The sequence below is a fragment of the Macaca mulatta genome, chromosome 10 (genome assembly GCF_049350105.2).
Source record: "Macaca mulatta isolate MMU2019108-1 chromosome 10, T2T-MMU8v2.0, whole genome shotgun sequence".
NCBI lineage: Eukaryota > Metazoa > Chordata > Mammalia > Primates > Cercopithecidae > Macaca > Macaca mulatta.
This window is the reverse complement of record NC_133415.1, coordinates 103,366,781-103,382,703: the sequence shown is the minus strand read 5'-3', so window position 1 is coordinate 103,382,703 and position 15,923 is coordinate 103,366,781. Positions and strand designations below refer to the sequence as shown.

The window sequence follows — 15,923 nt, the reverse complement described above, 5'->3', positions numbered from 1 at the left end:
ATAGATGGCATAGGGACTGCTTCTATATGACAAGGGAAGAATTTAATACATGTGTGAATAGAAAACGGGGAGCAATCAGGAAATCATTCAGAATTACTCAACATAATTTTTTGTTGTTGTTGTTGTTGTTGTTGAGACAGAGTCTCGCTTTGTCGCCCAGGCTGGGGTGCAGTGGCCAGATCTCAGCTCACTGCAAGCTCTGCCTCCTGGGTTTACGCCATTCTCCTGCCTCAGCCTCCCGAGTAGCTGGAACTACAGGCGCCCGCCACCTCGCCCGGCTAGTTTTTTGTATATTTTTTAGTAGAGACGGGGTTTCACCATGTTAGCCAGGATGGTCTCGATCTCCTGACCTCGTGATCCGCCCGTCTCGGCCTCCCAAAGTGCTGGGATTACAGGCTTGAGCCACCGCGCCCGGCCTCAACATAATTTTTGTATGTAAATTTAAGTAACCAGGCCGGGCGCAGGGGCTCACATCTGTAATCCTAGCACTTTGGGAGGCCGAGGTGGGCGGATCACCTGAGGTCAGGAGTGCGAGACCACCCTGGCCAACATGGTGAAACCCTGTCTCTATTACAAATACCAAAAATTAGCAGGGCGTAGTGGCAGGTGCCTGTAATCCCAGCTAGTCAGGAGGCTGAGACAGGAGAATTGCTTGAACCTGGGAGGCGGAGGTTGCAGTGAGCCGAGATCGCACGATTGCACTCCAGCCTGGGCAACAAGAGCGAAACTCTATCTCAAAAATAAATAAATAAATAAACTTAAGTAACCACAAAAATATCTGTGATCATATCTGAAGTGTTACAATGCCTAAAAATTCAGTCTTATCACTTAGCCATTTAAAAGATAATTATCAGTACACTTGAATTTTTTTAATAAGGTGCTTGACTTGAAAGAATCACTCAAAGCTATCTGTGTACTGAGAATTGCTAATAAGACTACATAGGCCAGGTGCAGTGGCTCACGCCTGTAATCCCAGAAATTTGGGAGGCCGAGGTGGGCGGATCATGAGGTCAGGAGTTCGAGACCAGCCTGACCAACATGGTGAAACCCTGTCTCTACTAAAAATAGCAAAAATTAGCTGGGTGTAGTGGCAGGCGCCTGTAATCCCAGCTACTCAGGAGGCTGAGGCAGCAGAATCACTTGAACCCGGGAGGCGGAGGTTGCAGTGAGTTGAGATCGCGCCACTGCACTCCAGCCTGGGTGACAGAGTGAAACTCCATCTCAAAAAAAAAAAAGACGACCACATAATGGGATAAACCAGCCAACATTATTGAAAATATCCCTTGAAATTCACAACAACTAAATGAGACCTTTATTCTCATAGTGTCGGCTGCAAGTCAGTGAGCTAGGCACATATTTTCAATATATTCCTAGTGGGAAGGCTAAAATTTGAAGATTCTTTTAAAAAATCTTTATATATTAAAATATAATTCTGTTTTTTTTGTACAAATCAAAGATTATCTGCACACATACTTGGATAAAAGTTATCACTTCACTTCAATGAATACTATACTGCCTGCCTACTAATTACAGTGCACTGTTGTTGGTGTTCTAGGGCTACAAAATTTACAATGAAACAAATATTATCCTCCTGGAGAAGACACCTACACAGATGCCTTCACTATCTGGTCTCATGAGCTCAAGGTCATGATGGAATAACCTCCACTAGGCTACCCTTCTGGAAGCATTTAGAGGCCATATGGCAGTCAAGGTTAAAAGTAATGGCAGAGGAAACATAAAAAGGAAGAGAGGAAAAATATATACAATAAGAGAATAATGCATATGCATTGTGTGAGGGGGTAGCAGAGAAAGGTTAAGACCAAAGAGGAAGGAAGTGAAATATGATCTCATCCTTTCAAGCCTAGGTGACACTTAATATGAACAGAGACGGACAAGAAGTCAATCCCAGATTAGGGAGGGACTCAGAGAACATACAGGCTCACTCCTCCTTGTCCTTCAGAACTTCAACTAGATACTATCTTTATACACTTTCCTTTATTTGTTTTGCCTGTTCCCAATCCCAATTAGATACCCTTTCCTGAGTATCCCCACAGCACCTGGAGCCTAAGCCTGTAAGAGTTCTTATCACCGTAAACTGGGATTATCTTTATGCAGACACTTTGTCTGCTGGACTACTGAACTTCCTAAGGGCAGGTACCAAGTTTTTCTTCCTCACCACATATCCTGACTGCCCAGCACACAGCCTGGTACCTAGTAGTTGTTCATGTATTATTTGTTGAATGACTGAATCAATGGACACTGGCTGCAAGGAGCTTACAATCTAGAGTAGAAAAGCAAATGAAAGATGGACAAAAAGCTTCACAGAGAAATTGGTCCGGAGTGGTTTTAATTTCACATACACAAAAAAGTATAAAGCAGCCATGCTGTCATGCCATATTATCCCAGAGTGCTAAAACACTGAGCTGTTTTTGTCCTTTTGGGAAGGGTTCTCTGAAGCTTCGGAGCATTCTCCGAATGTTCTATATTTAAACACCCCACCACCTACCAGATGCTTCCCCTGGACATCCTCTATTGACATGTTCACAACCAGATCACCATCTTCTTTGCACACCTGTTCCTTTTCCTGTGTCCCCACCTTGGTGAGGGGCTGCATCTTTCATCTAGCTATCTATTTCCCTAATCTGGAACATTCCTTCCATTTCCTTTTCTTCCCCTTCCCCCACATTCAATAAATCACCAAATCCTCCTGATTTGAGACAGTAAGGCATAGAGATTAAAAATACCTGGCCGGGCACGGTGGCTGATGCCTGTAATCCCAACACTTTGGGAGGCCGACGCGGGTGGTCAGGAGTTCAAGACCAGCCTGGCCAACATGATGAAACCCCATCTCTACTAAAAATACCAAAAAAAAAAAAAATTAGCCGGGCATGGTGGCAGGCACCTGTAATCCCAGCTACTCGGGAGGCTGAGGCAGGAGAATTACTTGAACTCAGGAGACGGATGTTGCCATGAGCCAAGATCGCGCCATTGCACTCCAGCCTGGGCAACAAGAGCAAAACTCCGTCTCATAAATAAATAAATAAACAAAAACAAATACCTTTCCCTTTGGAGAAAGATACAAAACTTAGGACAAAGACCTGGACTGGGTTATAATAGTAAAGAATCATCCTTATCTATTGCTTGTTCTAATTTGCCATACACGACATACCTCTATAGAGTAACAGGTGTTCAAGAAGGATCAAAGAAAAAGCATGTCCTACAACATAATATGTACTTCTGTTGCTAAAAGGGAGAGACCTTCAACAAGATACATTCCTCCCTGCAACCTGTGTATGGATTTTCTTTTCTTACGGCTATGAGGACAAGGTAGAGAAACCATCTAGTCAGGAAGCTGGACACATGACAAATCGTATCACTCCTGACCAAGTCACAAAACAAGTCATTAAAAACCTTACTTCGTAGTCGTCTCGGTGCAAGCATATTTGGGCAAGTCATTCTTTTATCAGCTCCCATTAGGCCCACCCAATTTAACTTCAAGTTGGTCATCAAAAATAGTTCCTGGAAACAACTGAACATGCGACAGAAATACAGCCACACTCAGTTGCCTGAGGTGGGAAAAAATGGTGGTGGCTTCTAACTTCCTCAAAATAGCAGAAGGGGGCTGAGGATAAAGAGAAAAGAGGAAGAGCAGGAAGGGAAGGAGCACCTGGCCAACGATTTTATCCCGGACTTTACGGTCAAGGGCACTCCCTCAGGCCACTAACCCTTTAGCCCTTTGCTTCAATTTTATTGAACGATAATACACCAAATACCTACACAAGGCCAAGCATCACATAACATTAACATCAAGCTTGACGAGAAAACCCAGCTTGGGGTAGGGGTTGCAAACTCAAGTGCTAGGTAGTGCACACCGACAAGGACAGCGTGACCCACTGTGGGACTGTGGTAAACTCTGGAACACACAAATGTCCATCCAAAAGGAGTTGTGTCCCTCAGTCCAGCAGACCACTGCCAGTGCAGGATCAGATGGTGTGATTTTCAGATTTTTCGAGAGAGGCCAGAATCCAGAGTTGCATGTCATTTCTCCTGATTCATTTATAAACGATGGCACAAATTAAACTCTTCTCTTTTTAAAAAAACATTGTGTGAAGCAAGCAAAATATGACTGTCAGTGGCCAATTTGTGACATCTAGGTAAGAGGTTAGAAAACTAGGCAAAGGTCAAAAACTACAAACTCTCTCTTCCTATGTCCTAATAAATCGGGGAGGCTTAGCACAATCCCCTGTCTTTCTTCACAGCCATGTATTTAGAAGCTGAAGCAATGGCCACACTGCCACAGTGCTATTGTGAAGTTGAATCCAGGACACAGGAGAAGACTGAGGGCCTGAGACCTCACTGTCCTCCTAAAACATTTCCTGCTATTATAGACCAATTGACAGTATATAATAAATAGCGCTTCATGTAAAGGACTTTGCACAGTGCCTGAGGCACAACGCAGAATTCAATAAATGTTAGCTATTAGTGGGTTTTATCCTGAACAAGGGTAGAACATGCCACAGACTGTGTGTGTTTCTCTCTCAAATGGAAGATTTTTTAGTCCAATTACAAAATCCAACATTCCTCTTTAGACAAAAGAAGAATTTCAAAAGGAACTACATTCATCCATGTGGCATTCAGGAATTTTAAAATATAATGTGGTTTATGCCCCAACAGGGCATTTTATTATTTTTAAGGAAATAATGTTTTTTTTTAAGTTTTAATTTGAGTTAGTATGAAATTTTAAAGTTCTGTCCCACTTTTAGATCGGGGGATCAGGAACAGCCACATAATGCTACCAAATCCCGCATGAGTAGGCCATTTTTTCCAGAAAGATCACCCCACGCTCTGGTCTCCTCCTGTGACTGTGTCTTTGTAGAATGTGAGACCCAGGTAATGCTATATAGCTGTCTAGTCTAATGACTACATTTTACAGATCTTGTATGTAACTCCTCAAAATCCCACAACAGTCAAAGGCAGAGTCACAATCCAAACCCGGTGTCCTGAGTTGTCTTCTTCCATGACCTCACACGTCCCCTCCTGTGAGTAGTGCACATGTTCAGGGTGGCTGCTTCAGGCGAGCAGGGCAGCTTGAGACTAAAGCTCTGAAACACAACTGTTCTGTGTGAAACTAACCAACACTGGAGACAGATACAGGCACCTACCCTTAGGAGCAAAATGTTCTATCAACCAAGGGCACAGGCTGGGGAAGGTTTCCTACACACAGCCCAGCAGAGTCTTGCTTCTATACATTGCAGGCATGGTCAAAATCTTTTAAAAATCCTCTAATATCAACTGTGCCTTTTTAACCACTGGCTTGGAACAAGAATTCCATACCTGTATGAAAGAATTTACTTGCTGGAAAAGTAGAAGTGTCACAAAGCAAAGGAATCAAGGTTTTTGTTTTTGTTTTTTTTTTTTTTTTTGAGATGGAGTTTCACTCTTGTTGCAGAGGCTGGAGTGCAATGGTGCGATCTCAGCTCCCGGCAACCTCTGTCTCCCAGGTTCAAGTGATTCTCCTGCCTCAGCCTCCCAAGTAGCTGGGATTACAGGCATGCACCACCATGCTCAGCTAATTTTGTATTTTTAGTAGAGATAGGGTTTCACCATGTTGGTCAGGCCAGTCTTGAACTCCCAGCCTCAAGTGATCCACCCACCTCGGCTCCCAAAGTGCTGGGATTACAGGCGTGAGCCACCGCGCCTGGCCGGAATCAAAGATTTTTAAATACTGTCACTATGCTTCAAACTGTCCAACTTCCAAAGTACTGAGAAAATATTTTTTGAAATGTAGCCAAGTATAGAATATAGACTGTGTCCTACATTCAAAAGTTGTCTTTCTAGAAAGCATGTTTTAATGGCAAAGGATACAAAGCAAGCTGTAAAAAGAGACTAAAATTAGCTAAAACCGCAAATAACTTAACATACTTATCACTTCCTTATGATCAACCTACAAAAATCAAACTTTAAAGGCACTTACAAAACCAAAGGTGGGAGGCCAGCTGCGCCCTTTAACTTTAGCTCTACCCTTTCCTCCTTCTAACATGGACCCTGGCACGTAAACATTGCCAGACAATGACATTGTATTAATGTGAAGGCGAGCAAGCACCAGGGAAATCACGGGAGCTCAGTTTTGCACTGTAAATAAAACAGCATGTACCACGCAGTTCTTAAGTGGTTAGAAAGGTAACTACCTCCTCAAACTGAAGATGGGAAATGAAGATGAAGGCCCACACCCATCTCCAGCTGCATTTCACAGACAGCTAAGGACATACCACACTCCCACTTCAAACCAAAGTATTCTTCCATCTTCTAAAGCCATCTATTTCCTACTTTCAAAAGCAACATCTTCCAAGTCTATTGGGAAACCAAAAGTTTGTCACCATTCGAGTAGTGGAACAAGTTGCAAAATGAGGCTTAGTTGACAAATATATAATCTTGGGGGAAAAAAGTCACTGGGTTTGTTAAACTACATCTACTTTTTCAGTGATTCTCTCTCTGAGTGTATTAACTATGTCTGGTAAGTTTTGTGATAAATTTTTTGGAGACACTTCAAGCTCACAAAGGATGAAAACAAGTGGTTAAGGATGAGAAGAGAACCTACCAATACCACTGTGCACACTCCAACATTGTTACTCAAACTTTCAAAAGCATTTTCATCAGCAGGTAGAGAAATAGGGGCAAGTAGCAGACCTGGGTAGTTATTTGTGGTGTGAACAGGACAAACAAAATACTGATAATGGCACCAATATTCCTAAGATTTATCCAAGAAAAACTGTCAGTAAGGCATGAAGGAATATTTAGAAATGCTCGGAAATGATACCATGATAGGTACATAAAAGGGCCCATTAAAACCCAGCATTCTAGGGATGTGGATTCTCAAGGAATGTTCAAGAGCAACTCTTAGGTGTGGCTAAACCAGCTTGCACGCTGGGGACTGCTCCAAAAATTTGGTTCTGTGCTTGTATAAACCTGATGTAGCTTAATGTAACTTCCTGATCTTGGCCCCATTCTGCCTCACCCCACCTCGGAGGATGATCCTTAACACTCTGGCAACAGGGAGGCAGCGTCCAGGTAGTGGAGAACAATAATAGTAATGCTCTTAACTCAAAAGTCCTGTCAAGATACAGTTCAGATCAGAGTAAAAAACAACAAAGCAAAACAATGACAACAACAACAAACCAAAAAATGATATTCCCTCCCCAGGCCCGAAAAAAAATTCACAGGGTACCTTCTTAGAGGCCGCTTTTCTCTATGCAAAAGTTAGCCACAAAAATATTTATGACTCAGTGAAGGCGTATTTTCCCTCTATCCTTACAGAAGCAAACTAAGTCCTGACTATTTGAAAAGTAAAACAGTAGTTGACAGTGACAAATATTCAACCATCAAGGAGAATTAAAGCTAATTTACCACGTTATGCTAAATGCAGTTTGCTTATTTGTTCTCGAGTGAAGTTATATTCAGAAGTGACTTCATCCTTAGACATTTTTAAGTAACCCACGTTTGTAAGAGAACTCTATTTGGAGTAATTAGTTGATGTTCACTTTCCTGTAAGAAATTCGCAATAGTGTACAATCCTGTAACCAGTGCCCATCTGAATAAAAATTAGCTAAGCTGTTTGCTATAATTTAACATGGTGACTTTTAAGTAAGATTCTGCAAAAGGAAGAGATGTGCCAATAAAAGATCCATTAAGAAAGAAAAAATGTCGAAAAACATTTCTTAACAGAGATAAGGGAAGAGTTTTCCTTTTCTAATCACTAAGAAATTTTTTAAAATTATTTTGAAGACCTAGTTTTGCTATGCTCATCTTATCTTTGCGAATGACGTTGCTCACCCACAAAAGCCACAAACACAGCCGAGGCTTCCTTCTTCATCTGTGAAAGTAAAACATACCTCAGTCTCTAGGAAGAAATATCTGAAAAGTAAAGACAAGGAGACAGGGACACAAGCCTACTTGGGGCCCAAAACTTTACTTCAACAAGTGGTTAATCCTCAAGAAGGATTTAGAATTTTCCAGCACTAGATTCAGAGTAGTAAAGAATATGTTTATTTCTCAGAGAAAATGTAGACCTTAAGTGTCCCTTTGCCATGTTTACTCTGAGTCCATATTACAGAGCTGACTTCAGAGCACTAATTCTATCTAATTACCATAGGGTATCCATAAAACCTTACTGCCTTGGTAAAACCATAAGCATTCAGTATATCGAACCATGTCACCCATTTGTCTCTTAAAAAAAGGATTGGGCCGGGCACAGCGGCTCAGCCTGTAATTCCAACACTTTGGGAGCCTGGGGCAGACAGATGGCTTAAGCCCAGGAGTTCAACACCAGCCTGGGCAACACAGCAAAATCCCATCTCTACTCCAAAAAAAATACAAAAGTTAGCTGGCCGTGATGGCACATGCCCATAGTCCCAGCTACTTGGGAGGCGGAGGTGCGAGGATCACTTGAACCCAGGAGGTGGAGGTGGCAGTGAGCCAAGATTGTGCCACTGCACTCCAGCCTGGATGACAGAGCAAGATCCTATCTCAAAAAAAAAAAAAAGTATTAAAAAAATAAATTTTAAAAGGACTTTATAAATAAATTTATAAGTACTTGGTATTATTTTATTTGTAGTGTGACTTGTACCAAAGCGCAGACATCAATAGATTTGATGGCTACAGTTTTCTTTGGTTGTTTCAGGGCAGGAGGGAATCTTCCATGTGAAATGGACTTGTTTCCAGTTTTCATACAATCAAAATTTACAAGCTGTCAGCAAGATACTCATGATTATGTCAAGCTGCTTTGAAAAAGGAGAGGGCACCAGCTAGTAAACTCTGAAGACCATTTCTACACAAAGTAAAGCATTATTTCTAAAATCCTGGAGACTTAGGTACTTTCTTCTCAAATATAGCAGATGTGTCAACTATCATATTATTCAAATGAAACTTAGACCAGATTTAGGTTTCCTCCTAAAATTACAACATAAAGGGCAGCTATTCTTTGCGTACCTAGTTAGGGTTGAAGCTTTCGTAAATTCTCAAGAATCAGTTCCTCTATCTTTTACAGGAAAAGCCACCCAATTGCTACTTGAGAGAAAAACTGCAAAGGGACAGCGTCCGTGTCAGGGCTACTCATTTTCCCACATTACTAAGTCAAATGAACTCCATTTATCAAAAACGTTTCATGCCCCTTGGGAAAAAACACCCCATTCTTTTGAGTTGTTAACTATACTCACAAACCTCCTATAAATTTTTGAGCCTAATCGTACCCACCCACACCTTACCAAACTGAGTAACCGCTGCAGTGTTTACAAGGAGTATTCAGGAACATTAAATTCTATTTGTGAGTACATTAAAGATTTTTATTACTTGACCTGAACTTAACGATCTGTTAGTCCAGGATCACTTTGACAAAGGGAGAAATCAAAACCCAAAGAAAGTAAGGGACTCACTCAGCACTGTTAGTATGACAGCTGAGACTACAACTATACCCAGACACAGGGGACACTAGAAAAAGCAAAACATGAAACTACTCTCTTGGCCCTAAGGGTGGTCTGATCAAAGGCCAAAAAGTGTCATTACCATTTATAGTTCGAAAAAAATAAAAAATCAAAGACTTGGCAACGGTCGCTATTTTATGGCGAACTATATTTTATATCCCAAAATCAAAAAATATTTTACAAACCAACCACATGCAAAAGCCCGCTAGAAGGCTTGTGAGAACCAGTGAGGAGTGATGACGGCAGAGGAATTCAACAATTCTTAGAGAGACAAACATATTACCTCCAAGTTGCCTGTAAGGTTCACTGTAGGCCAAGTACAAATTTATTGTTACATTTAAAGCTTCTGTGAAACAAATCAGTGGTATCAGCTTCTACTGGATAAGAATGCCAGCCTTTCTTCCAAAGCCACTACAGCAGGCAATACTAAATTACCTCATTAGGCCATGATTCAAAATGTGCTAGGACTTTCTCCCAGAGTGACCTCTGCTATTGGTACTAAGGTGGGCTAATCTATTAGTCTCCATCATTGCCCCCCTAGAGTGGGAGCCAGGAACCATGTTTTGTACATCTTTATACCATCAGGCTAGCAAAGTACTGACCACCAATTCAATCCCAACTTCTGTTAGGTACCTACTCTGTGCCAGGAGCAGAGGACTTCGAGATGAATGAGAAAGATAGAACAGGTGGCCTCGGGAAGCTTGGGCTCCACTGGAGATAGACCTGGTATATAAAGTAGCAGCTACAGCGGGCACAGTGTCTCATACCTATGATCCCAGCACTTTGGGAGGCCAAAGCAGGAGGTTTGCTTGAGCCCAGGAGTTTGAGACCAGCCTGGGCAATATAGTGAGACCTTGACTTTATAAAAATTTTTTTAAAAATTTTACAGACGTAGCTACAATGACAGCAGGACTTTAGAAGAGATATGTGCCAGCTTGTATGAAAACACACAGGTGATGGAGTAAAACTCCGGTGCAAGGAAGCACACATTTGAGCTGGAAGACGCAAGCTAGACTGAATGGGAGAGGCATCCTCAACAAAGTACTTAGCAAAGGTATAGAGGAATGAAGGGTGAGGATGAGTTTGGAGAATGCTGCCTTTTCTTGTCTGGCTAGAATGGAAGCCACATGGGAGGCAAGGACTGGAAGCTGGCTGCCATGCTAAGGAGGAGTTTGGACTTTACAAGCGTTATGAAAGAATCAGAAGTAGTTACACAGAGGAGTGACAGGCTCAGGTCTGGTTTTAGAACAATTAATTACTCTAGTGATGATGGGACCATATTAACGGGTAACCGGTTTCAATCATTTCTGCAGTGTGAAACTAGAAACCATTGCAGGCTCATAAGCAACATCTGAGAACCTAGACTACTAGCGTGGTGGAAAGGATGCCATAGTAACCAACCAATGAAATGTGGCAGAGGGAATCATCAACTACTCCAAAGTCCCCAACCCTTCTGGATACTCAAAATGTGAACATGGAATGGCTGGTGCCAAACTACATCATCTGGGAACAATGACCCAGCTAGAATTCCAATTTTCCTGAACAGGGGCAGCATAAAGCAACATGCCCAGCCTATTTGCCAGTAGTAGTTGTTACCAGAAACAAATCAGCATGAACACTGTAGGGAGGAATGTCAAATTGTGCAAAATATATATAGGCTCAGGCAGGCCTCAGAGAAGGTACCTGTAAGCCAGGCATGGTGGCTCACGCCTGCAATCCCAACTTCGGGAGGCCAAGGTGGGAGGATCGCTTGAAGCCAGGAGTTCAAGACCAACCTGGGCAACACAGCAAAACCCCATCTCTATTTTTAAAAAGAAAGAAAGAAAAAGCACTGCTAGGAACAAAAATTGCCAAAAGGATTCTGTAATCTACAAGATCAGAGGACAGTTTTCTTTAACAAAGAGAAAAGGGAAAGAATCACAAAAGAAAAGGCCATTATTTCAGTAGCTAAGTCAAAAAACCTCCACAGGAAATTTCTTATTCATTTCTACTGTGAAATTCAGTACACATTCAATTACATTATTCAATACTAGGTATTTTAATAGGTTTTGAGGAGCTATTCATGATAAAATGCAAAATGGAGGAGAAGCAACGGCAGATAACTTGAGGCTAAGAAAAAGCGGCATTACCATTACCCCCCAACTGACTTTTTGGAACCATCTGGTATGGTTTACTTACTTCCAAAAACATCAAAGTATTCCTATAAAAATGCCAGTGATGTCAAATAACAATAGCAAAAAGTTCTTCCCTTCACTATTTCTACTTGTGTTCCCAGTTAATTTAACATCAGTCCAGACAATTACAAAGGTATTTACACCATTTCCAAAGTACTGATCAGACACCTAAATTTAGTTCACTCAAACCAGGGCTAAACAAGAACATTTAGATCTAATGGGTCACTCAAGATGACTAGAACTTCCCAGTCTCTCCATGTCATTTCCGTTGTCTTTTTTTTTTTTAAGTGAAGTGAGTCATAGTGTATATAGGTCTTTCTCCTTTGCATAAAATAGTTTTTTTTTCCTCTGAAGAAAATGGTATTTAAGTAAACGTTATTGGCAAATTTTAATATTCATCTTTTTGGAATATAACAACATAAGCTGTGTATCAGTAAGGAATTTTAGTGAATTATTGTTACACAGTTTTAACCTAGTCCGGCATTAGATTGTATTTCATAATGAAAACAGCTATAAAAACAAATGTCAACTGGAAGAGTGGCGCATTTTACAAAGCCTGCCTCTAACATGAATAAATCTTGCCTTCATGTCACAAGCTACTATTGCAGTCCCCTTTATCTGAAACAATCAAATCATTCACACTGAAATATAGTGAAAGGTGTCAGAGAATCAAAGAATTTACAGATGAGAAAACAAGCAAAACACCGGACCCAACCCCTCTTAAACTACAGATGGAGGGCAGCACATGAGCTATTCTTTTCATTCACTCAACCCTCTCTCCTCTCATTCTAGCTCAGTAAAACCAATCTATTTTCCTCATCTGGGCTCGCTCTCTCCTCTTAGACAGCTAGGCCCAATCTAGCAACGGGATGATCTGAAAGTGCTTAAATGCTAGAAAACAATGTCTTTAAAGCCATCTATATACACTATCAAAGCTGACTTTTTATAGACCTAGATGCTTACTAGCATCTATGCTATTCATTAAAAATACGGTTATGCTCACTTTATCAAATTGACCTAGCAAAGAATCTCTGCCTGAAAATTTGTTTTCTAAGCCACCACATTCCTCAGCACTCAAAAGTCCTCTTCACTCTTGATTCTTTCCCCAATAGTTTTCAAGTTTTTACATCTTTTTGTTCTAATTAGAAAATAAGTTAGAATAACTGACCTGTTTACCAAGTTGTAAGCAAAAATTACATTATTTCTCTAATCACAATAGGCTAGGCAAGCTCAAAGTATGACTTTGTATAAGGCTGCCCTCATTTCGACATCTATAAAATATTAATTTTTTAAACTTCCATTTTCTATCAATTGTAAACACATTTCTTTGAATCCCTGAAAAATAATGGTTTTGGTAAACTGATACACACCTTGGAAAGTCAGCCACTTTAGACTCAAGGTCATTTGAACTCTGTTTCAGAAAACCCTACAGTTGTATGACAAAGAGTTACTTTTACACTTAGAAAGGAGAAAAGCTTCTGATTTCAAGATTCTAGAAAAGAAAAATACCCATACAGTGGAGGTGAGAAAAGCCCTCCGTGACAATTCTCCAAGACCAAAAGAAACTACCTCCGGGAATGTGGCAATCCATTAAGAAACAGTGAAAATCTCAACACCTTGACTAACTTGTGGAGTTTACTTATGGCAGAAAAACTTATGAACAATGAAGGAAATGAATTGAAGACTGACACACTCCATGCTAGTTGCATGCTTAATACAGTTTTAACAATGCTTGGGTGACAGGTCAGCCCACTCTGGCTTTAAATTGTAAGAAATAAAATTCAACTAAGAACTAAGTTACAATACGTATTTCTTGTTGTCAACTCAGTCAGTTTCAGTGGAAAGACTTCTCCACAATGCTTCCACTGTGATGGGATGTATCATAATCAACTCCAACACTTCAGATCAACAATTTTCATTTAAAGGCACTTTAGACTCTACTGCATTAAACTGATGCAGAAAATTTGTCTACACATTCTCAAAGTCACTTGTGGAATTCATTCAACTAATTCAGAGACCAGATATGGCATACAAATTTTATATACTGATCAATCATACTTATTAGTATATAGATTACAGTGGTTAGAAATATTAGTCTAGCAGAAACTAATATACACACTACAGTTCAAATAAAAAGAGTCCTGTCAAATAAGCTTGATGTAAATCCACATGAAAATCAAGGCTGCCAAAAAAAGGCTTTTGTTAGTCAAGCATACCAAAGAACTGCTTAAACCTTTTTTCCTTTCTAAGCAGTGCTCAAAATAGATTTTAATACTACAGCTGATGGATCTCACAATTTGCCTTTTGAGCCTATAAGCTGAAACCAGAATCAACTGCCGTCTCCCTTTACACAAGTAACAAAATCTCTCTATTCTGTATATCGCTTAAGATACTGTGCAAGTGTGGTTTTAGTATATCTTCACAACCCCCGCAATGACATTTAATTGGGAGTATGTATTTTCTTCAGAGGATTTAGCTGCTTGTGAAAGGAAGAGCTCTTTGTGTTTTTAACTATTTGTTTTACAGATCTATGAGAAATCCTACTTTCCTAACTTTTTAACACACAAGGAGATGAAGACTCCTAAGACAAGGTCATCTCTGCCATGACCAAAGACTAAGCTGCTCACTGAGGAAAGATGCTACTTTAGAGAGGGTTAAAACGTTAACCTTCCTGATTCCCTGCCTGAAAGGATAATATCATGGCCCCAATGGAGTGGGTACCGCAGGCCTCCTGGCTAGAAGGTTCTTTAGCCCCATATTATCATGGTTTTCTGCTCCTTTTGGTTCAGCTCACAAAGCAAATGTCTCTTCCTTTGACAGGCCTTCCCTGATCCCCTTCTCTAAGGTAGCCGGCTTTCTATGCAGTCACCCTGTACCCCGTTAGGAATTCGTTCTCTTCACAGCACTTGTCTCTATCTGAAATTATTTGCTTTTGTGTTTGATTGCCCTATTCCACTCTACGCTCCACTAAGGCTAGCATCTTGCCTGTCCTGTTTAGCAAACACCATCTCCAATGCCTAAGCGGTGCCTAGCACAGAATAAGCTCGCCAACTCCTATCCAATAAATGAATGAACAGAAAGGGGGAAGGGGACAGTCATCCCTGGGACTCGACGCACACTGAGACTAGGGAAAAGGAAATGTGAAGGAGGGAGGGGGGGAGTAACCTTTTTCCCCAGGGAGACAAAGGAAGAGAGTCTGAGGTGGTCCAGTCCAGAAAAGGAAACAGTGGGGGTGCTAAATCACCCCAGGGGACAAAGAGTGGACAGGCAGGGGGCGGGGTCGGGGTGCGAGGGATTCGCGTTGAGCACAGACAGGCGATCCCCGGCTTGAGAGATCACCCGGGCTGCAGAACAGGAGGGAGGTGGGGGATCGAAGGGGGCTCCGAGGCTGCGGCGAGAAACGGGCCCACCCCGGGGACAAAAGGGGAGGGGGACGCAGTGCGTCGCTGTCCCATCGAATCCTCAAGCAGGAGGAGCGAGGCAGAGGGCAAGACCCAGAGGGAGTCTGGAGCCTGGGGGTCTGAGGGGATGTTCAAGCGGCCTAAGCGAAGGGCCCGCCACGCTCCGGGGCGCTCCCGCACCTGGTAAATGGCCGCCCAGCTCCCGGACTTGTCGATCTGCTCGAACTCCTTTTCCATCTCCATGACGGGCCAGGGCGGCTGCTGCGCCTCCTTCTCGGCCCACTGCGCAGTCCGCCGCTCTAGGCCGCGTCGCGCTCTTGGCCCTGAGGTCCGCAGCAAGCACCGACTCCTGCCGCTACCGCCGCCCTAGCCGCCGCGGCTTCTTCATGTCAACCGGCAGCCGGAACTACGCACCGCGCCTGCCAGGGGCTCCGCCCCCGAGCAGAAGGACCAATCAGCGATCGAAAATGTCGACAAGCACTTCCGCGGGGAGGAGCCGGGGGAGGTGCTAGGGGAAGTGGCCCCAGCACCGCGAGATATCTAATTGCGCGCGCTCCCTCCTCCGCTCCGGGGCTTTGGGCTCGGGCGTGGCGCGCGCCCGTTGCTTAGGCGACCCCGGGAGCCCTGCCCACGGCGCGTGGGCTCTCCAGGCCCGGGAGGGCCTTGAGTTCCAGCCTCCGCCCGGCCCGTTGAGTCACAGAGTGAGTGGCCTTAAAGTAGTCATGCACCTCCTTTCCTGCAGGGCCTGGGCCCCGGCCTCGGTAATCCAAGCTGGAGTATGGGCGGAGGGCACCGTGCTCTATTTCCTGCCTCCCAGCTCTGGCCAGATGTCTGCCCTCTTTTCATGAAACTCAGTGTCATGTTTCACCACG

At 42.6% G+C, this 15,923-nt stretch overlaps 1 protein-coding gene across 1 annotated transcript in view; it reads right to left on the bottom strand.

Annotated features, from left to right (window-relative positions):
• PTPN1 (protein tyrosine phosphatase non-receptor type 1) overlaps positions 1–15,429 on the bottom strand; it is a 74,520-nt gene extending 59,091 nt beyond the window's left edge. The window contains 1 exon segment of the mRNA NM_001258193.1: positions 15,232–15,429. Coding sequence (NP_001245122.1) covers positions 15,232–15,294 — 63 coding nt within the window. The 5' untranslated portion in view covers positions 15,295–15,429.
• Between the last annotated feature and the right edge of the window lie 494 nt (positions 15,430–15,923).